This window comes from Pyrenophora tritici-repentis, chromosome 5 (assembly GCF_003171515.1).
Source record: "Pyrenophora tritici-repentis strain M4 chromosome 5, whole genome shotgun sequence".
Taxonomy (NCBI): domain Eukaryota; kingdom Fungi; phylum Ascomycota; class Dothideomycetes; order Pleosporales; family Pleosporaceae; genus Pyrenophora; species Pyrenophora tritici-repentis.
Window position 1 is genome coordinate 2,260,169 of NC_089394.1, and position 20,613 is coordinate 2,280,781.

Genomic DNA, 20,613 nt, shown 5'->3' on the forward strand with positions numbered 1-20,613 from the left:
TGGTGTCAAATATGTGTTCGTAGACATTTTCGGGGAGCTCCGAGGGTAACACCGCACGCATTCTTTCGAGAAGCGGTACGAGAAGCTGATTAGAGTATCGTTTGAGATCTGCGTGGATCTGCCCGATCACTCATCGGTAGTGTTCAGAGGATGTCTACATACTGCTCACTTCTCAAGCATGGCCGCGCGATCTTCGAGGATTTGGAGCTGTCTCTCGGCATGAGACCCACTCAGCACGCTACCAGTGACTTGAATGTCATGGATGATCCTGCAGTGGTAAGCTCGATACGCTACACATTAAGGACAGCTTGGCTGCATACTCCTTTTTAGTCTGCTTCAACACTGTGCTTTACCTAGACGCACATTAGCTCCTGACGCGAATCGCACCTGCCATTGCCTTACTGAAAGATGCTAGACTGTCATTGCTCTGTGTTTAGATTACTTTGCATCGGCTAGCAAGCCCTTCCGGTCTCGTGACGAGCTTTGTGAAGTTGACCGAGTAAAACTAAACACGACCAAGTCACGGCCAGTCGAAGATCATGTCTGTTGCCATGTTGTACAAAAAGAAGCTATTTTCGTCTCCAAGTAAACTCTATATTTTGTGTGAAATTCAAAGCCCGAACTAAGTGCTCACCCAATGATATAGCCATCTCATCTCCGTAAGCATGAAGAGAGATGTCACTTCGATACTAGATTGCTAGGCGGCTTGGTTGCGGACACATCAGTATCTACGGAGGCACATTCGTGGAGCTGAACAAGCCCGCATCCCGAGACAGTGGCTTTCTGTGATGCAGAAATTGGGTGGGCTGGATGGATCCAGCCTTCCTGATAGCCTTGCAGGACCGAAGACGTGGTGCAACGGCAAATCCGGCCAGTAGGTAATAACCACCGAGAGAACCCCAAGCCCGCTTGGACCTTCCTACGGTATATGTGGCCGTGCCACGGACTCACTCATGTTCGTATAGACCCGAGCCCCTCCGAAATACGGGATAAGTCTAAATGTGTCTACCCAGACATTCGTGAGTCGAAGTTATGCGACCATAAATCTGTAGTAATATAATTATTATGAGGTCTAACTGTTGGTATTAGCTGGTCCACTCGGAAGCTGTGGATGCATGTGTCTTGTAGCCACAGTAACGAATTGATCGTGGAGAACAGAGCAGCTGTCCGGACGCGTCAGCGGCATCGTTCGCGGCAAGACAAGCGATAAGGGCCCGAGAGATTGACACATGATGTAAAAGTGGAATGAATGATGGGGTTGGAGGATGAAACAACATGGACAAAGGTGCGATGCGTCATATAAGGCCAAACATCAGGATCCGTGGGGTTCAAAACAGAGCTGGGCCTAACAGTAGCGAACGGAGTGGAATGGCACAGTGTGGTATAGGCGGCGGGCGTAATATGATGCCAACACTGCGGCCCCCAAACTGGCGCACTGCATGGCTGAGCAAGTGCACTCACACTGATGCCGCAAATAGGCGCGGCCCCACCGGCGATCACTCGCGGTCCGATACCACAGCCAACACTAACCCCGGCACTTTCAATGCTCCCGCATCTGCGCCGTTGACCACAACTCATTTGCTTTGATCGCTCTGGTTTCCATGATAGAAAAGATCCTGGGGTGTGATGGGAAAGTTGCCATCTAGGAATGCGTGTCCCATCGGCACTTTCATTCGCAGAGTCATGCTGTGCCGCGATCCAGAGTCTGTCATCATCTCAGCTCAGCTTAGCTTCCGCCGAGGACTGGAGGAATATCGTCTTCGGCGCGCCATAGCCACGCTATTCGTTTACCCCGGCCAACAAAACGTCTTACGAGAGGTATTGCTATTTTGGCGTCGGTCAGTATAGAGTCCATGCTCACCCAGTGTGACTGACCTGTATTCCTGATTACGGCTCTAATAAAAAATCCCTTACAAGACTACACATTTGCAACCCTTTCCCACTACGATCACCTATGTCAACTTTTGCTGCAGCCCACCACGTCATCGAATGAAGCAGACAACTCCAGCCGCTTACGGAACATAGTAAGCCTCGGAACGGACCATCGCCCCACGCAATCAGGAAGAGGATGTCCAAGTTACTAGGAGACAGGAAATCGAAGCAGCTGGTCACAATCCTACGAGCTGTTCCAGAATATCCAGAATCCCCAGAATCCCCAGCGCATTGCCACTCCGATGAGCAAGATGTAGCAGCACAAGATTATCTGCGTATCAAAGCTGGCATGTCGCCGTCATCAGCAAAATCCCCCGCATCGTTACTCGCAGGATCCGTGTCTATCTGGGGGAGGAAACAGAAAAAAGCAACAAGCAATTCTAGCTCGAGCCCGAAATCGAAATCGAAATCGAAAGAGCACCACAAATCGCTGAATTACGCCATCGGAACCTACAAGCATGGGAAGATCCAGTGGCAGCGAAAGGATGGCAGCTCTTCAAGTAGCCGCACGAAAAAGACTCTCGGCCCCGACAGGCGTTCAAGACCCAAGATACAAATAGTAATCCCTAGTGGAAGGTGCGATCAGCCGCTCCCCGCTCTCCCAAACTTCAGCCCTGCCGGACACGGAAGCGATCACGATATATCGCCCCAATCTGCAAGCCACGTTTTTAGGCGAAATTCTATCGTTTCCCCGTGTGCGCAATCGCAACCGCAAGCTATCCCATTCGGGCAACTGGAGCGTACAATTCACAGCACTACAGGACTTCAGCCTTCGGCGCCGACACATTCGAGCAGCTCTTCTTATGCTTCAGAGGAGAGCGATAAATCGTCAGTGCTCAGCAACCGCTCGTCGGAGACAAGTTTGGAACATGACGTCTCACCAATACAAAGGGGCCCACCGCAATCATCCAAGTACCTTCCCAGTGGCCAGACTCTGGTTCCCGACGGGACCCTAGAATCTTCACCAAAGATAACCACAAACCTTGATGATGAGCAGCTTCGTCGTCATGCTCCGTCGTCTGCGTTACCTCGAAGGTATACCCACGCACCATTCGGTGAAGAAGAAGCTGTCTTTCAAATTACTTGTACAGATCACGATGCACAGCATGCTTCACACATCACGAAGATATCACGCAGTCCAACATTGAACCGCAAGTCCTCCAAACGGAGCGGTCCGCGGCAAAGGACTGCCGCAAGTCTGTGCACAGGCAACCAAGCGATTGGCCGATACATACCTGGAAGGTTCTCAGATTCACCAGTAGTACTTAGCCCTACTCTGAGCGAGGCCGAATGCGCACTTCAAAAGCAGTTGTCTGCATGTGAAAACCTTACCGATCTCCCCGCCGATGACCGAGAAAGGACAACCCTTGCCGAAGGCAGCCCTTTCCGGGGGGATGTACGTCAACCTCCGAGTGGGGGCGAAGCTGCAGGCCAACACCAATGGGATCTCGCTACCATCCCTCTACCAGATTCTCCACCCCCGGCTGTCCCTCGCAAATCCAGCAAGCGGAAGTCTGTACAGACTCGCGTACCTACGGATCATATTGCTTCGCAGCTGATGAGAGGCCGCTCTCGAGGGAGTAAGACATTGAAGTTAATGATTCCACAGTACAAAAGGACGAGCGTGGCTCAGGTGTTTACCCCGGAAACTATCTTGGATACCAAAAAACCGAACATCACACCCCAGGGCGCGGAAACCGTTATTCTTGGCATTCTGCGACACCTAGATCATTTCGAAGATCTGTTTTCTGCGGCTCTCGTCAACCAAGGCTTCTACCGAGTGTTCAAGCGCCATGAGCTCAGTCTCATCAAGTCTACCCTCCGGAAGATGTCGCCTCCAGCATGGGAATTCCGCGAGATTGCGTTCCCTGGTCATGATCGCTTACATGCCGAAGACTTGGAGGTGACAAGACCGGATGAGGAATACACGACTGATGGATATCTACAGCTCCAGAAGCGCGATGTACAGGTTATTCGCGCTATCAAATTGGAGATTATGGAGAAGTGTCAATCTTTTGTACGATCGGAAATTTCAGCTGCGCTCATGAGCGCATGCCCAGCGGAGTCGGCAAGAGTTGACGATGCGCTGTGGCGTATTTGGTCATTCTGCAAGATATTTGGCTCAGGCAAAGGGCGGGAGGACGACATTGTTGCTCAGATGGACTGGCTCAACGGAGGTGTGTTGGTTCATCAGAGCACGTGCACTTTTAGCATCATGAGTACCGATTTCATGAACGACACATTGGTCAGTGCACCTGAGAGTTTTGGAAAGGGTAACGAGGGGGGGTTGAGCGCTGAACAGCTCTTCGACATGATGGAGCTTTGGAACTGTTTGGGAGTGCTCCTACAAAACTTTGAGGGACGCACCGTGCAAGCACGTCAGGCCGGGATATACGACAACACGGACATTCGTGGCGGCGACATTGACGGCGAGGAAATGATGCTTGACGAATGGTGCTATCACCTCCTAACTTTTGGTCCGAGAGCTGTTCTCAAACTCACCGGCCCGTACCATCCATCAGACCCAACAGCCTTCAAGATTGCTGCCGAAAACGGGTGGCTTAACTGGAAGCCTCCGGTAGCTAGGAGCACCCGACGAACCTTTCTCAAGGAAGCAGCTTCCCGTGTGTACGAAGACAAGATTGCCAATACTTTTGCCAGGATCTCCACCCGTGATGTTCAGCGCCAGCAATCAAAGATTCGTCTTCAAAGGCACATCAAAGAGCTTCGGGAGCGTAAGAACAGTGGTGAACATCGGCGAATGATTCGAATGTCCCAAGAGCGGCCCATGTCAGAATGGGACACTGTGATTCGGAATTTGACACGGCCTCGCGTACCAGCACAAGGATCCGAGAATGACCTCGTGACCCATGTTCCGGCTCTACGATCAGGCACAACTTTTGAACAGGTATATCTGCCACCTATCTGTGAGCTTCCAGCTTCAGGAGTAAATTCCAGGCCATCATCTCCGCCGCGCCGCACAGTTGCTGAGCCACTGTTACCAACACCATCAGCATCTACAGTACCCAGTAACTACAACCGGTACAGCATAGCCTCGAGCGATCCATATACGGAAGAGCGGCCACCATCAACACCACGTCGGACTGCAGCTCAACCTCTTCTCCCTACCCCCTCAGCGTCGACAGTACAAAGTTACCGGGATCCCTACACAATGGGCAGCGTCTCAGACAGGAACTCGCCACCTCGGCGTATTGTTGCACAACCGCTCCTTCCAAGTCCATCTACCTCTGCAAGCCAAAGCAACCGAGACTGGCACCGCTACAGCACAGGCACATTCATGCCTTCCATCCTCGAAGACCCACCCCACCACCCCCTTTCCGTTAACCCGGATTCAGTTCACCCAGCCTTTAGACCCCAATCTGCTTCAACCCCCCACCACAACAACGGCCTCTACTACCGACACATCCGTCAGCGCAGCGAAGACCAGTCAAGTTCGGCCAGCGTCAGGAGCGCGGCGCACCTGCAACATGAACAACAACACAACATCTACGGGTCGCAGAGCCATGAGAACACGGCAGACAAAGCTATTTACCGCATTGTGGAGATGGGATTTACACCCGAGCAAGCGAGGGAAGCACTCAAATTGACGGATTTGGGTACGGGCCTGAGGGTTGATCGTGCAGTTGAATTGTTGCTTGCTCGACAGACCTGAAGAACACACGCCAGGTTTTTTTAATCGACATGGGTTAAAAATAGTAACTTTCGTTTTAGGAGGATTTCTCTTTGTTTTGTTTTTTTTGTTGTCGCCGTTTGTTTGGCGGCGGAGGGTTTGTCCTTCTTTTTTCTTTTTGAAACTTGGTGCAGCTCGCGTATATACCCGTCCTTTCGTTTGAGGATTCCCCTTTTCTTTGTTGTTTGTATTATTTCGATGAATATTTTTAGGTAGCATTTGCATGATATGTGCAATAATAAATGTCTTGGTGGGTTGGGAAATTGAGACAATGATTGATCTTGGTTTCATGTGATTTTGTATTATCTGGAGTGTTTACTCTGAATATACATCGGTTTTAGCAGTGCAGCATAGTTGCTCGCACGCCTGAAAGCACATCATGACGAGATGAGTGCGGAGTTACTCCTTCTCAGTTGCAGGAACTTTCTCCTCCTCAGATGTAGAACCGTCCTCTCCCTTTTCAGTTGCATGTCCCTCCTCTTCCTCGTCTTCATGCTTGCATGCGATGTTGTCAACGGTGGTTTCCTGCTGGTCTTCCTCGATAGCCTTCATGTCCTCCTTGATAGCCTTGATAAGTCCAGGAGCAGTAGCCGCAACGGCTGCCGCTGTGGCCGTACCAGCAGCAACACCATTGACAAGTAGAGCACCTGCACCCCCAGCACCAGCGCTCTGCAGGATAGCAAAAGCACTTCCAGCCGCGGCGTTGCCGATGCCAGCTTGCGCTGCGGCAGCGGCGGATCCTAGAGTTCATGTCAGTCCAAGACACCTAGGCATTGTATTCAAGAGGGGAGGTAGCATACCAGCAGCAACTCCTGTAGCAGTGAACCCAGCCATGCCTAACATTCCCCTCGCAACCGCAATCCCGACAGGTGCAGCAAGCACACACCCCACGACACCGACTGTCTCTTTGGGATGTTCTTCGACCCATTTCTTGCCACGTACTGCCGCGGTACCAACGTGCTTTCCCGCTTCGTGACCAAAGGCGTCGGCATTCTTCCAGGCCTCGTGCGCAGCGCCGCCAACGTGTTTACCGACTTCATGGCCAAAGGCATCCATATGCTTCCACGCTTCGCCTACGGCAGGGCCGACATGCTTTCCCGCTTCTTGACCGAAGGCATCCAAGTGTTTCCAAGTTTCTCCCAGTGCAGGTCCGACATGCTTTCCCGCTTCCTGACCAAAGCCGTCGAGAGCTTTCCACGCATTGTTGAAAAAGCCCATGGTGATGTTGATGTTGCAGGTGCTTTGCTGCGGAGTGGTTTCTTTGGTATTGTGCTGTTTGGGTGAGGAAAAAAAGGTAGTGCGCGGGTAGCAAACGGAAAAGTGCAGCGTGTGTAACCAGTGCATGATGCGGGGTCATAGTGCAAGTGAAAGCGAGAGGGTCGCGATTGGCGAGGGTGCGAACTGGCAACCATGATTTTAGTAATCAGACGAAGGCTGTGATATTAAGATGAAAGCAGGAAAATAAGAGAAGTGGAATTGGAAGAAGAGGTAGAGAAGGATGGCAATAACTTGCAGAGTATCGTCACGGTGAGTAGAGAAGAATAGACATGGCCTAAACTATTCTAAGAAAGCTTCACAACAGAAATAAACTAAGGAGAAATTGGCCAATTGACATGTATTCGCCCGAGCAAGGTCACGGCTGATGGAGTGAATCGGAGTCCGGGGAAGGAAATTGAGAAAGCGGCACGTGCTGAGCCATGTTTCAAGGTCCATCTGTGCCGTCATTTCTTATGTTGGCCAAGAAGGAAAATCCGGGCAGCCTTGAGTTTGATCAAGTTGTTTTGAACATGTTGGATGGAGTCTGACAGTACGTGGCTGGTGGGTAGGATCAAGGTTCGGCAGGCGGGAAGGAGCTTGAAGCGGAAATGGAGTGTCACGTTCTAGAAGCTTGGCATGGCACACAGTGTGGACTCTGGAGGCGAGCGGACCGAATTAGCGTGTCAATAGCAACGGCTTTTTGTGAAGACGGTGAACGCGAGGGTCGTCCTTGTTTGGGTTGATTGAGTTTGTTGGTTTCTTGGAGGGTTTGGATGTAGACGCGCTGTTTGGTGTGGATGCAGGCAGGTTGGTGGTCCAACTGCTGCAGCTACCGACTGGCATGTTCAGACTGGACCCTGCGCCGCGTCGCGATACGCTGGACGTCATCTTCTGATCGCCCACTGATGCGGGACAGGGACCAAGCACCTTTACCCACAAGTCGAGGCCAACTGCGCAGTGCGCCTGTCGCCTGTCAACCAAGCAGGGATTCCGCTATGCTTGACGTGCTTGTGCAGCCCTGTGTTGCGCCTAGGCTGGCGACTGGCGAGCTTTGTTGACGTTCCCCTTAAACCCTTATATGTCCGCCAGTATGCGCCGCTACTTGTGCCCAGCTGCAGGCCGCCAGCATGCTTCAAAGACTGCATAACGACATGGTTGACGAGAACGTGGGAAAGCTGGAGAGGAAGAGGAGCAAGAGGCAGCGTGTGCTGCGCTTCTTCACTGCATGGAAGCAGAAGCAGCCGCATGAGGTGTCTGTACGTTGGCCTGTCCCCTCGTTCCGTGGTTATACAATCACTACAGCCTCAACAGGCCAGCGCTAATGCCAAACTTCGGCACACAGACACTGTCCAAGGACTCGCAACCACTGTCACGCCAGGTCCCCGCCATATCTTCCATATCCGCTCCAGAGCCAGTGGCCAGTCCAGTCCAGCATGGCAGGATGCCTTCCGTCAAGGAGGGGAAGCAGGAGCGTGTAGTGACACCGCCGCCCCAAGAGACGGTAGAAGAAAAGGCCGAGCCCCTCAGTGAGAGTCAACTGCGCTCCCTCTTCGCTGGAGCCCCGCGCTTTGGCCTCACAAAGACCGACAGTCGCTCCACACCCACCGTTGCATATCCCTGGAACACTGAGCCCACCACCAAGCATGCCACCGACTCAGCACCACTGGCCGAGCCCGCCTTCTCAGCTGCGACCCTGCAGAAGCATCTGCCCAAGACCGAGCAGGTCCCGGGAGCCTCAAAACAATACAATGGCTACGGAGTGGACGTCGTGGAACTGCCCAACATGCTTGGCGCACAGGGTATCGAGGCAGGCACCATTGGCTTCTCGCATTTCCTAGAATTGCCCAATTCCGACGTCCTTGTCAACGCGTCAGAACAGTCTCAGTCAGGCAATGGTTATCTCAGCACGAGCACAAACAAAGACGTTATGCAGGCGAACCCCGAGCGCCTAGGCATACGTCCAGTCGAACTAGGCCTCATCTACGACCGCTTGCTCGAGTTCCAGGATCTTTACGAAACCTTCCACGACAGTCCCGAGCCAATGACTATCCTCAACAACCAAAGCTCTGGAGATCTCTATGCGAACTTGTTCACCAAATTTCTCACTCCTCCCGGCTATGACGATTCCACCGAAGACCCTACAGGACTACAAACACAAATCGCGGCACTGCTCAGGGTTCTGGCATTGGAAGGCGTCTGGTATGACTTCAGTCTTGTCGAATGGAGGATCAGACTGGGACAGATTCTGTGGAACGAGCCTGAGCCCACCTCCGACTTCGAGTCACGACCCCTGTGGGCCGAGCGGGAGATACTGCTGCTACAGATTACCCTCGCCTGTGAGCTCCTACTTCGACTCGATGCCTTCACAAACGCCGACGCGTCCAATGCCGGTCTGCGACAGCAAATCAATCCCAAGGACATGGAAGCAGTTCTCCAGATGAAGACCACCAAGATCGACTGGGATCTGATCCTGGCACGGAGGTTCTTGGACAACATTCTCATCATGAGAGGCAGCGATATACAAGAATCGCCGCAACCAAGGTCTCGCGGTTTCTTATCACTGTTGGCGCAGGGCATTCACCCTGGACTGCCACAATCGGACCTCATCCTGCTCCCACAGCATCAGGCACGGCAATTCTCAGGGCTGCTTCACTTCGCAAACACTATACAGTGGCCTAATATTGACGTCGTTTCGACCGATCTAGCCCGTAAACTGGGAGCACAAGACGACTCCACGGAAGGTAACACTCCGTCCTCGCCTAGTATAAGGCCGTTTGACTCAAACACTCCTTCTGGAATCAGTGTGTACGGAACGCCGCTGGAAACACCACTCCCGGCTGGACATCAGTTAGACAGCTACTTTGGACATGTCGGGAAGCCCTCTCTTCATCGCAACAACTCTCGTGCTCTGCGTATGCCCTTATCCCCGATGGCGACGCTTCCGGAAACAAAGTCAAAATCCAGTCTGAACAACGTTGGTGGATGGCTTAGTCGATCATACCTGGCCGGACTTGTGCTACCTGGAGAAGCCATCTCGCATTTTCTCATGTCCACGCTACTTGAGAACGATAGCACTGCAATTGCAAATCTTGGCGACTCTGCTAATCTGTACGGTGGCTTTACCTTCGGCGGCAGAACATTCTGGAGCAGGAACTCTGTCGTTGGCCGGACCCTGGCCTGTGTCAAGGGCTCTACAGAGTGCATGGGGTGGGTATCCTGTCCAAAGCTACCGGAAAACGGCGGCGAGCGATGGTATTCGATCCACAGCGAGGTTCTTTCAAACACCAACCGGTTGCGAGTAAGAGACGGCTCTGATCTGGTCACTCAGGACTCAGCTATTGTTCCTGGATATGCTTTGGACACCGTCAAGTCAGAGGACTTTGTGCTACCTCGAGACCTCGACCCGATACCAACCTCTTCTCTTGCCTTTTCCCAATGGGAGCTCGTTCCGATGAACGTGGACCTCATCGATGGAGACAACTGGTCTGGGCCACAGACCGAAAGCGACGTCCATGCTCCATCTATGACGTTTATCCTAGGCGATGCAGCGACTAATCACACCATCACGCTTACCTACGATGTCCAGTTCGTTACATCTTGGCCGTGTACTACACCTGCTTCTGCGCTTTCCCAACTCGGGCACCGACCTAAAGTCATGAGACGTTCAGTCACTGGGACACTGTCGAGATCTTCATCAAAACACACAATGTCACGCCGAAACAGCCATGGTTTCGAGCCACTGCTATCTCATCCCCCTGATGCTGAGGACCTTACCCCAAAGCGCATGTACGATCCGCCAGAGACGGAGGCCGACGCACTTGCGACAATAAGCAAGCCCATGAACATACATCCCCTACACAGTTCCTATTCGCATCAGGTTGTGCCAGTCACCGACGTCCTGGATCCTAAATTTGTACTTCCGTTTGCGCTACACACATCCAAGTCTTCGGAACGTTTGCTTAGGCTGTCCAATAGCAAGGATAGCGATGAGGAAACGATCAAGAACAACAAGAAGGCGGTGCTTGTGCTAGACGCTCGGTCTTCACCAGATCTTGAGTTGCTCGCACGAGCTTGGTGTGCTGAGAACGGACTTCATGCCATCATCAGTCGCGTTGAGCGCACATGCTTAGGCTGTTCTATCCGCGAGGCTCGAGGTCTAGGGATCAACATTGTCATCCGCGTATGAGTTCATGTCAGTCCGACATAGCTGTGATGATGCGCGCTGGCATAATCGCGTTTGCAGCTCCTTTACGAAAGGAATGATGTTACGAGGCTTAAGATTGCCAGCATCGAGGGAAAGGCGTCTGGGTATCCTTTTCTAGATTGACACGATGTTTTTTCTCATTTTCCATTACCAATGTTTATTTCGAGCGGCATCGAATGCCTTGATCCCCTTTTACTTTCTAATAATGTCAATGTCTGCACGGCGGGCGCGCATACAAGATACCCCACATCATGAATCAATTATATATGCTTCGTTCCAGGTTTTGGCCATTGCATTGCTGTTCCGTTTTCGCCACCCAGGATGTGACTAGTATTTATATCGTCCATGTTGATGTCAACTAGTCACTGACTTATGTTTCATTGTTCGTCGGTCCACTTAATGATCTTATTTAGCCACACTCGCCTAAACAACGCAATGTCCTTCAGCTCAACTCCCGAACGTCAAGCGAGTCACATGCCAAGCAAGCTGAATTTGGCGCGCCTGAAATCATCCTCAATTTCTCTCTTCCAGCAATACGATAGCCACATTGCGCTAGGCTGGTAGACTGACGGGCTGTGCAAATGGTGGTGGGCATGATGGGTGGCCTTGACGTTAAGCGAGTCACGCGTTGATGCTTTTATAGCGCGAAGACCCCTAAGTCACCTTTCTTGGTAAAAAAACGACATCAGTACGCGACATTAAGCGACAATAACGGTGACAAGTTTCCCACGTGTTATACCCTCGTATTCTCTCCAAGACAAAAACCCGGATACGAGGATCATACATACCCTACCTGGATATTGGATACCGACACACTACCCCCTACTTCAACACCAGCCACCCAACTACGAAATACCAACATCAACATCAACACCATCAAATAAACCCCATATCCACCACCCAAAATGGCATCAACAATGTCATACACACCCATGAACACCGGCGAAGAAGACCAACAAGAAAGCGACTACAAGCCCTCGGCCGCCACGGCCGAGCCCATAGGAAACTGCTCCCGCTGTCTCATGAACCTGAATTGCACACTCGCCATGCCGTTTTGCATCCAGGCTATCATGGAGTGTTGTTTTAGTATGTGGGAGGGCTGTGGCGAGTGTTGTAGTGGGTGTGATTGTGCTGAGTGTATCAATTCGTGTACGGCGTGTTGTACGTAATGTGGGTGTTGGTGGGGATAGGAGGGTGGAGTGGGATGGGTGGGGTTTGGGATTGGTGCTTTATGTCAGGTCTACGGGATTGGGGGTTTCGGAGGCGAAAAATCATGGCTTTAAGTTGGATACTGCTGGCTGGTTTATTACGAGATATTCGATAATGTTTCTGGCGCAATGGATGAGACTTCCTTTCTGTAAAAAAAAAGCGACGAAAAGTGCTCCTTCCGTTACCAAAGGACAACCCCATAACAGTTTCCTTATAAACCTCACAGTCGTTGTATTTTCCACATCTTCAACGTCTTCCATACCACCACCAAGCTCACTACCCACCGAGCTGCCATTACTACTTCAACAATCCCGTCACCCGTTACCCATACAAGTATCAAACGTCCAACAAAAAAAGACAGCACTTCCATCACTTCCCTCTCAACCCAAAACCAACCAACAATACAACACTCGAACGAACCCCTCCGTTCAACATCATTCAACCACCGAAACCAGACATACATATCAATCGCCATGGACTATTTTAGCTACGTCCCACGCCCCTCACACCCCGCGAATTACAATCTCCGCAACCAGCCAATGCAAGTGCCGCCGACTCGAAAGGGATCGCAGGAAGGAATAGCGGTGGGCCCACCAAAGACCGTCAATATCGATTTACGGTACCGTTCTAGAAGAATATGAAGCTGGCGATGAGAAAGGGGATGAAGTGGTTCAAGTCATGTGGGTGTGGAATGTCTAGACGCACTGAGCATTAGACGGATGCCTTGTGACGTATGTAGTGTGCACGTCAAGGGTATAAGGACAGAAAGAAAGGAGGAGGGGTTTTGCGGTTGGTTGTGAGGTTGAAACTTTAGTATATTGGTAATATCATCTTCACTGCGAGCCCGTCCCGTTTTGGTCCATCATGGTCCCATGTGATGAGTCAAAAGTGTACATGTAGGGTTCGTTATGGTATTTATGATTTCAATATTCTGACCATGAACAGGACTGCCCCGAAATACAGAACTAGGGTATCTGCTAGTACACATTCCAGCGTAGATATACATACCCCTTCCCTCCCCATCTCTTATCCAGCTCATCAAATTTATTTCAGAGCCTTCTCTGCCTTCTGCTCAGCCTTCTCAGCCGTGCGCTTCACGTCCTGCATTTCGCCCTTGGCCTGGCCCTCGGTTTCCTTCAAGCTCTGGTTGTACATGTAAATGCGACCGACTTGAGTGGCACCGACGCAGAAGACGAGCGAGTTGACAGCGGCCAGAGCAATGTTCTTAGGGCGGATGACGAAGCACCAGCGTGTCCAGATGGCGCCTGTGCACATGAGAGCAAAGTTTTGGGTGAAGGAGAGGGATTCGGCGGGACGGGTGAAGTCGGAGGCGCCGGCGAGGACCATGCCCCATTTCATTACTGGTGCCCTGTTGAGTTTGTTAGCATTTTTTCCTGACTATGTAGTTCTCCAGCTTCGTCCGAATGCCAAAATGTATGCGCTTCGGACATTGCGGGGAGATGCGCCGGCTTGGATTGAACGAGCACTTGAGAAGGGGAAATTGCGTACCAGAAATGCACCGTCTTGGGCCCAATGGGGCTGTTCCAGAACTTTGCAAAGCCAGCTGGTTCAGCAGCGCCTGCAGCCGTGTTGACGCCGCGGCGGGCATTTGCGCGCTGGAAGAAGGGTCGGAAGGTGCTGAAGATGCGGGATCCCGGGCGGAACGACATGATGGCTATGTATTTCTTGACAACGCTCGTGGCTTTGGCAATCCAGGGAAATTGGCGTCGAGAACCGGAATTGCTCGCGAGTCCTTGAGAATTGACGTTGTTGCGGTCGCGATGTCGGACACACGAGCTTGTTGATAAATCCGGGATTACGATGAATTGGCTCCGGTGGGGTTAGGCTGTTTGCGGTAAGGCGCGACTTTTGGGAGCTTGACGAACGCTCAAGGTCGTCGGCGGAAGGTGACGACAGAGACGACGAATTGACCCCCGAAACACGATTACTTCAGGCCCTCAACAATGGCGTCCAAAGCTTTCGGAAACGGATTGAAGGAGCTGCGCTTCTTGTTCTGCCAGACTAGCGAGCACAGCGCTGCGACACGGTATGCGACAACCAAGTGGGAGGATACACGATTGCGGATGCGATGCGCAACGCAAGAGCGGGGGGATGCATATTTGAGAATTCTGGGCTAATTTCATGCGCAGGAATTTCCTCACGCGAACCTACCCCACAATGAAGAAGGCCAACCCATCCCTTCCCATCATGATCCGAGAAGCCAGCGGCACCGAGCCCACGGTATATGCGCGATTCGGTGCGTTACAAGAGGATGATGAGACACAGGAGTTTAAATACTAATGGTTTGGACAGACTTTGGCAAGGAGCGGAAGCTAGCGCTCAAGGGACTGGACGACAAGGCCATTGAACAACAAGTCATAGACCTAGTGCAGAAGGGTTCATGAGCATGTTCTGCGGAACAAGACGAAAGAACAATGGTGTATAGATCAGGAGAGTACAGCAAGATAGCTGGCATACAATCGCATGAATACCCAAGATATTCTTCTTTCACCTCATTCTACGTCACATACCTAGACATTCTGCTTTTCACTCCACCAATCCACCCTGTTTCTCCAGATGAAGCAAACTTGATGTCTTGCACAGTTTTTCAGACTCCAACCCCACGCAAACTTCGCTTTACGCGTTGCCTCCTAGCCTCCAGCAATGTCTTAGCTCTTACCTCCATGTGAGGAAACCATGTTCCATGTTATTTGCTAAATGTTTAAGCTCATAGTATATCTATGTCATCTTTCCGCTGTATTGAACATCATTGCACAGATACCCAGGTACACAAAGTCCAAAAGCCGTGCAAATTCTCCATTTCAATCCCAACCCAATCTATTCACCCATGGAACCTCCCACATCCTCTCCCAGCTCCCAAGTCAACAAATTCTTCCGCAACCTGTTCCGCTTCCGTGCCCCCACTCAACTCCCAGAACGTAATGATAACGCCCTCGTACCCTCTTCCCCTTCACCAAAAGACACCACCACCTCTAAATTAGTCATCGGCACGCTCTTCGACATCAATAGCCAGCTTATGACCTCCTTAGTCTCCATTCGCTCCCAATATCGCGGCCAAAGAGAGCAAATGCGGCAACTCCGTCACCAACACGATAATCTATCCAGCAAGTACTATCACACCCGCTCACAGCATAAGCGCGACATCCAAGCCCGCGACTACAATCGCGAAAGGCAGCTCCACCAACTTAGAATGGAACACCGTATGTCCGTTTTAGATATAAAACTTGATTTTAACAGAGAGCGGGAGACGCATAGACAGGCACTTGTTGATGTGAGGAAAGAGGTGGAGGCTGAGTGTGCGGAAGCGATTAGGGCGAGAGACGAGCGGATTGAGGTGTTGGAGGGGGAGGTTGGGGTGTATGAGAGGATTATGCGGGCGTTGGAGGGGATTCAGGGGCTGGAGTGGGTGCGGAGTGTGGGGGTAGGGATAGTGAGGAGGGCGAAGAAGGAAGAGAGGAGGATGAGGTTGAGGGTTGAGGGGAGGGATGTGTGAGTCTTTTGGAAGTGTCTTTGAGGTTGTATTTTTAGATGGATTCGGTTGGTTCTCTAGTTGATCACGTCTGTAATTGATGCGATTTGGTGTGGTATGATAGCATTGTCATGTGTTTACAATATGCTTCTCTTCATAATCTAGTGTTCTTGTGCAACAAAATTAAACAACGTATTCTCGTGACAAATGACTTTCCTAGTGGCTCTTTAGTAAGACATGTATGCACGGAAGCCACGCTTAGGTACTCACATCTGAACCAGCCCTTCCTGCTCTCCTTTTCATATTCACCCTTTTCACCCCCCGCAAGCCCTACGTCACCACCTAGTCCCGGTAAGTAGATACCAATAAACTCTTGTGCACCACACACCTATATGCCAAGCAAGTCATCAAGTTTCAAGATCTGCCGTACATGTATCATCGCGCAATCCCCCAATCTGTGAAACCACATGAGTCAAGATCGTGGCAAACGGGGATGCATGCATGCTCCCTATCCGACATCAAGCAATACGCCAGGCGTCTGTCTATTCCCCATTTTGTGTAATAACGAAAAAGCCTCGATCCAGCACTACCCTCGTCTCAAAGCAAAAGTCCCTGCATACATCGGTAAACGGTCAAGGGAATGGGGGCCGTTTATGCAACTACCCGTTCTTTCTCCACTATTCGGACAACGTACCGAGAGTCATATACGTGTGTATGTGTGCCACTCCACCTGCTAGAATCATGCAGTTTCCCTCCAAAAAGGAAAGTGCTGATGCATTTGAACAAACGGATAGGTGCTGGGGATTTCCCGTTTTTATCTCGCCCCCACAAGAGTGACATGCAATAAAACTGGGGAAATTACCGGGGACCAACCAATGTTACTTGCCTTGGTAGCTTCGGGGAATGAACTGTTCCAGGTATATTCACTGGTCGTGCATGACAGTAGTGACAGTCCGTTGATTTGTCATACCTGTAGCCTGGCACTCGGTCCTCGCGCGGCAGTCAAGCGAGACCGCCGAAAAACGATAGGCGTATTACCTATACGAGCTACTCCGAACGTGCGTGACCAGTTCGTACGATAGGCTACGAGAACCGAGCCTTGTTGCATGCTCCAGTACAACAACGTAGCGGGACTATGGAAGATCGTTGCTTACGTATGCCCCCCTTCTATGACGGGTATCTGCAGATGACTAGCTGCTTTTGGATGCCATTGCGAGGCATATGATGACTTTTCATGCCAACGCAATGGCAAGACTGTACGGTAGGATGTGATAACGCACAAACTTGGCATCCTCGAGCAACCGTGGCTGCGATCTGCACTCTTTGTCATGCAGAAATCGGACGATCGATGCGTAAAGATCTGATCACGTGTTTTACAGATCCCAGTAACCCACGGGGGTTGGCTGCTTCTGACAGCTGGTACTGTACTCGGTGGCTGAGATCTGACAAGCACCGTAGGGGTTTAGACATCTAGGCCCTTTAGTGCTGCCACAGCAGCAATGACCATCGTGGTTTCAACTGATGTGTTCCGCAAGCTTTTACGCCATCTCGAGGGCCAGAATGCTGTGTACGTCGTGCGGGCACGTTGGAATCTAGCCGCTCAAGTGACGCATGTATTTCAACGGTGCAACAACATGAATCAGTCCAGCGAGGAACCGTCAATAGCAGATTTCCGATAGAGATGCTGTGAGAAAGAGGCTGCGAATTTGAGTTAGAATTGATTACAACATATTGGCTTTGTCTAAGTGAATGCCGATCGAGATAAGTCCAATCTGTATCGAGTAATATACTGGGTGGTGCCAGACAACATGGCGCAATGACCAGCTCGTAAGACCCAGCAGTCTGGATTTGGTCTGTTGCAAGGTATTTGGATGATTTCCATTGCCCGTCTCGGGCCCTTGTCGTTCCAGAAGCGAGTACGTCTTCCTATCACTCCCAACGCCGCTGCCCAAAACAGAATAATAGATGTTCGTATCGTGAATGATGAAAGAAGTTGCACCCAAGGTTGTGGTCGTGTTGTGGAATGCTGGGTAATGTGCGCAAATGTCGATGTAGGCGCTAACTGTGCCAGACAGAGACGGGAAGATGGCGCTGGAGCTTCGCGGTCAGGCTTCCAAGGGATATTTCAATATGGCTTAACAAAAATTTGCTAATTCATCCAAGAAGGATTTCCCAATTCCAGTCCTTCATGACGCCCAACCAGTGGAGCCGACTTTTGACTGTGACATCTGGGTCTGAAGAGACTGTTTTACTGATTGACGCCGGTTCCCATTTTGGAGATTCCTGCCAGTGAAACTCTCCGTCCATTCCGAAGTCTTCCGGATAGGTGCCAAAATCATGGTTGATGGATGCATCCGAAGAAAAGCTTTCGCTACGCATACTGTTCATCTGATTATTCATGCGCTCCGTTTCATGTGCGTCGCGTCGATTCCAGACTTCTTTTGTGACTTCCAAGCATCTTTCTATGATACCCAGTTTCATGCGCGCCGACATCAAGCTCCAACGCTCTTTCACCCACTCACGTTCGTCGTGATCTGTCGCCTCACAACCGGCTGCCATCAGAGGATAGATGTGTACGATGATTGCACGAGAGCTTGGAGCCACAGTGGCTAGATCGCATAGCACCTTCCTTGCCAACGCTCTGGATGATTGGGATCCAATCTCTGGAACGGCTTGGTACAGATACAGTAATGTGGCGTACTGATAAGCGACAGCAGTCTTGATCGTATCATGCGGGCTTGTCGTTTCATCTTCTGGGTCTTCGATGAAGGAAGGTGGCGTCCACCCTTCGAGTTGGGATTTCAGATGTACTGCTTGCGATATGATGATAGGACCGTTGCTGTCCGATCTCCGCACTTTTCTGACAAGATTTGCTACACGGCCGATGATGGGGAAAAGCGTATGCGCACAGCCCATCAAGGGATCAAGAGCACTATCAGTCTCGCCAGTAGCATATATCTTTTCTTGCACAGAATCGACATCATATGTCTCATCTTCATCAGCCGAGGTCAGACGGGCGAGGACATCCATGTAGATCCAGGTGTTACATAGGAACTTCAGGCGAGTCCACTCCTCACCCTGCATTGGCGTATGCTGGTGCTGTATCAACGCCTGGTTAATCAGTATCTTGGCGCCTTTGATATGATTAATACCAGTACTGATGTGCTGGTCCCATGATTCGGCAAAGGCCAGTACGAGTGTTGTTGAGATGGCGGCATCAACGCGCATATTCTGCAGGCCTGCGGCCAGGGCATGTACCGCGTTCCGCATGTGATCAATGCCTTGTATCCGTAAAGTCGGTGTGTCCTTGGACAGATGAAACGACGTCATCGAGGCAATTGCGTGGAAGAGGGCAGGACAATCTCTTGAGAGAGGCCAAACCAGAGTCCTCCATGGGTTCTCTGTAGGGCCATCCTTTACCGATAGTACACCACATGTTTCTCTATCGTAGCGTCGTGTGAGAGACTCGGCTGAGGTATAAGAAATCTGTATCTGGGCAGGGATCTTCAGCTGTGGGGAGTCGGACGAAGAGCTAGATGAGTTGGAAGACGCAGGAGATGGTAAGCGCATAACCCATGACTCCTGGTCCTTGGCAGAATCTCGTTGTAGCTCTTCGATGTCGTCCTCGTCATTTGCTTGGGCTGGTGGTGTCAAGCCAGTAGGCTGGTAGAAGGATTCGTGTTGAGTTATGAAAGAGTCGTACTCTTCGGGTGTCTTGCTAAGATCTGTGCCTGGATTGAGAAGGTCGACCAGTTTGGGTGACTGACCAGATGAGATGGTTGAATCTGTAGCATGTACGGCTCCCTTGGCACCTGTGCTCTCAGCAGCAAATCCACCGAGCGACTCGGACGGCGCGGGTGGGTAGGATCCAACTGATGATATGGATTGAGGAGTGATGATGTATGGTGATTCAGGAATGCTGAAGGCGTTTTCTGTAGATGGGAATGAAGACTGCGGATAACTCATTTGCACATATGAGGCAGATGAGAATTGATGAGAGTGATTCGGCGGTGGATAGTATGCACCGTGGGGTGTACTGACGAAGCCATGTGGCTTGTCATGGAGGCCGAAGTGGTCCTGTGGCTGTGAAGGCGATGGCGTCGGTACTTGTGAGAAAGAAACTGTATCCGTTAGATATGCATTTGTATGATTCCAAGTATACATGTACTCACGTTTTCTTGATTTCGCAGGCGGCTGCTTCCCGGATATATTGGGCTCTTCAAACGGTCTCCATTTGAAATCTTTCTTGTAGCCGCCACACACTACCGTTCGTCTGGCACATTGATCACAGGTGGGTTTCTTCTCGTCGCATTTCAGACGTTTTCCTTTGCAGGTGACACAGCCTGTGCGGAGATATCAGTATGGTGCATCGTCGGAGACGCCTAGCGCGCAACCCATTTTGCAGGTGACAAGCGTTTAGCGGAGGACGCATACCATTTCGACTTTTCGACTGCTTCCTTTTGGTGACGCCAGACGTCTCCGAGGCCTTGGGGGCAGTCTTGCTCGCTGAAAGTGGAGTAGCCGTTGTCTTGTTCGCGTGCTTGACGTCGACTGGGGCTGTTGGCGTACTTAGCAGCGCGGGCGATGGAACCGTGGCCGCTGCCATGTCAGCGAGTGATGGACACGCGGGTATCCCACGCCAACTCTTGCGGAGCCGTTGATACAACTGGCCAGCAGTGCAAAGACAAGGGCGAGACGAACAAGAGGTTTGTCAGATAAGCAATGAGGGACACGCTATCTAAAGTGGAGAAGAAGCTGGGGGAAATGCGCGGCTACTTCTTAGCGCAAAGGGTTGCCTCACACCCTCTGCCCTCGCTCGGCAAGCCGTGG

General features: G+C 51.3%; 7 protein-coding genes across 7 annotated transcripts; 3 read left to right on the plus strand and 4 right to left on the minus strand.

The window, feature by feature from the left end:
* Positions 1 to 2,068: 2,068 nt before the first annotated feature.
* PtrM4_108540 (UBA domain containing protein) lies at positions 2,069 to 5,605 on the plus strand (the record flags this gene model as incomplete). Its single annotated transcript, XM_001935903.2, has 1 exon — positions 2,069 to 5,605. The coding sequence occupies one exon, from the start codon at positions 2,069 to 2,071 to the stop codon at positions 5,603 to 5,605; it is 3,537 nt and encodes a 1,178-aa protein (XP_001935938.2).
* A 417-nt stretch (positions 5,606 to 6,022) lies between these two features.
* PtrM4_108550 (uncharacterized protein) lies at positions 6,023 to 6,175 on the minus strand (the record flags this gene model as incomplete). Its single annotated transcript, XM_066107804.1, has 1 exon — positions 6,023 to 6,175. One exon carries the CDS (start codon positions 6,173 to 6,175, stop codon positions 6,023 to 6,025), a length of 153 nt encoding a protein of 50 aa, XP_065962253.1.
* Positions 6,176 to 6,370: 195 nt separating this feature from the next.
* On the minus strand, positions 6,371 to 6,841 carry PtrM4_108560 (uncharacterized protein; the record flags this gene model as incomplete). The annotated part of the gene is made up of 1 exon (XM_001935902.2): positions 6,371 to 6,841. One exon carries the CDS (start codon positions 6,839 to 6,841, stop codon positions 6,371 to 6,373), a length of 471 nt encoding a protein of 156 aa, XP_001935937.2.
* A 1,166-nt stretch (positions 6,842 to 8,007) lies between these two features.
* On the plus strand, positions 8,008 to 11,066 carry PtrM4_108570 (Tymo-45kd-70kd domain containing protein; the record flags this gene model as incomplete). The annotated part of the gene is made up of 2 exons (XM_001935901.1): positions 8,008 to 8,136; positions 8,223 to 11,066. 2 exons carry the CDS (start codon positions 8,008 to 8,010, stop codon positions 11,064 to 11,066), a joined length of 2,973 nt encoding a protein of 990 aa, XP_001935936.1.
* A 2,271-nt stretch (positions 11,067 to 13,337) lies between these two features.
* PtrM4_108580 (UPF0041 domain containing protein) lies at positions 13,338 to 13,963 on the minus strand (the record flags this gene model as incomplete). The annotated part of the gene is made up of 2 exons (XM_001935900.2): positions 13,338 to 13,662; positions 13,803 to 13,963. The coding sequence occupies 2 exons, from the start codon at positions 13,961 to 13,963 to the stop codon at positions 13,338 to 13,340; spliced, it is 486 nt and encodes a 161-aa protein (XP_001935935.1).
* A 294-nt stretch (positions 13,964 to 14,257) lies between these two features.
* PtrM4_108590 (L51-S25-CI-B8 domain containing protein) lies at positions 14,258 to 14,698 on the plus strand (the record flags this gene model as incomplete). The annotated part of the gene is made up of 3 exons (XM_001935899.2): positions 14,258 to 14,340; positions 14,444 to 14,550; positions 14,607 to 14,698. The coding sequence occupies 3 exons, from the start codon at positions 14,258 to 14,260 to the stop codon at positions 14,696 to 14,698; spliced, it is 282 nt and encodes a 93-aa protein (XP_001935934.1).
* Positions 14,699 to 17,937: 3,239 nt separating this feature from the next.
* Positions 17,938 to 20,389, minus strand: PtrM4_108600 (putative c6 finger domain-containing protein; the record flags this gene model as incomplete). Its single annotated transcript, XM_001935897.1, has 3 exons — positions 17,938 to 19,904; positions 19,956 to 20,126; positions 20,218 to 20,389. 3 exons carry the CDS (start codon positions 20,387 to 20,389, stop codon positions 17,938 to 17,940), a joined length of 2,310 nt encoding a protein of 769 aa, XP_001935932.1.
* Between the last annotated feature and the right edge of the window lie 224 nt (positions 20,390 to 20,613).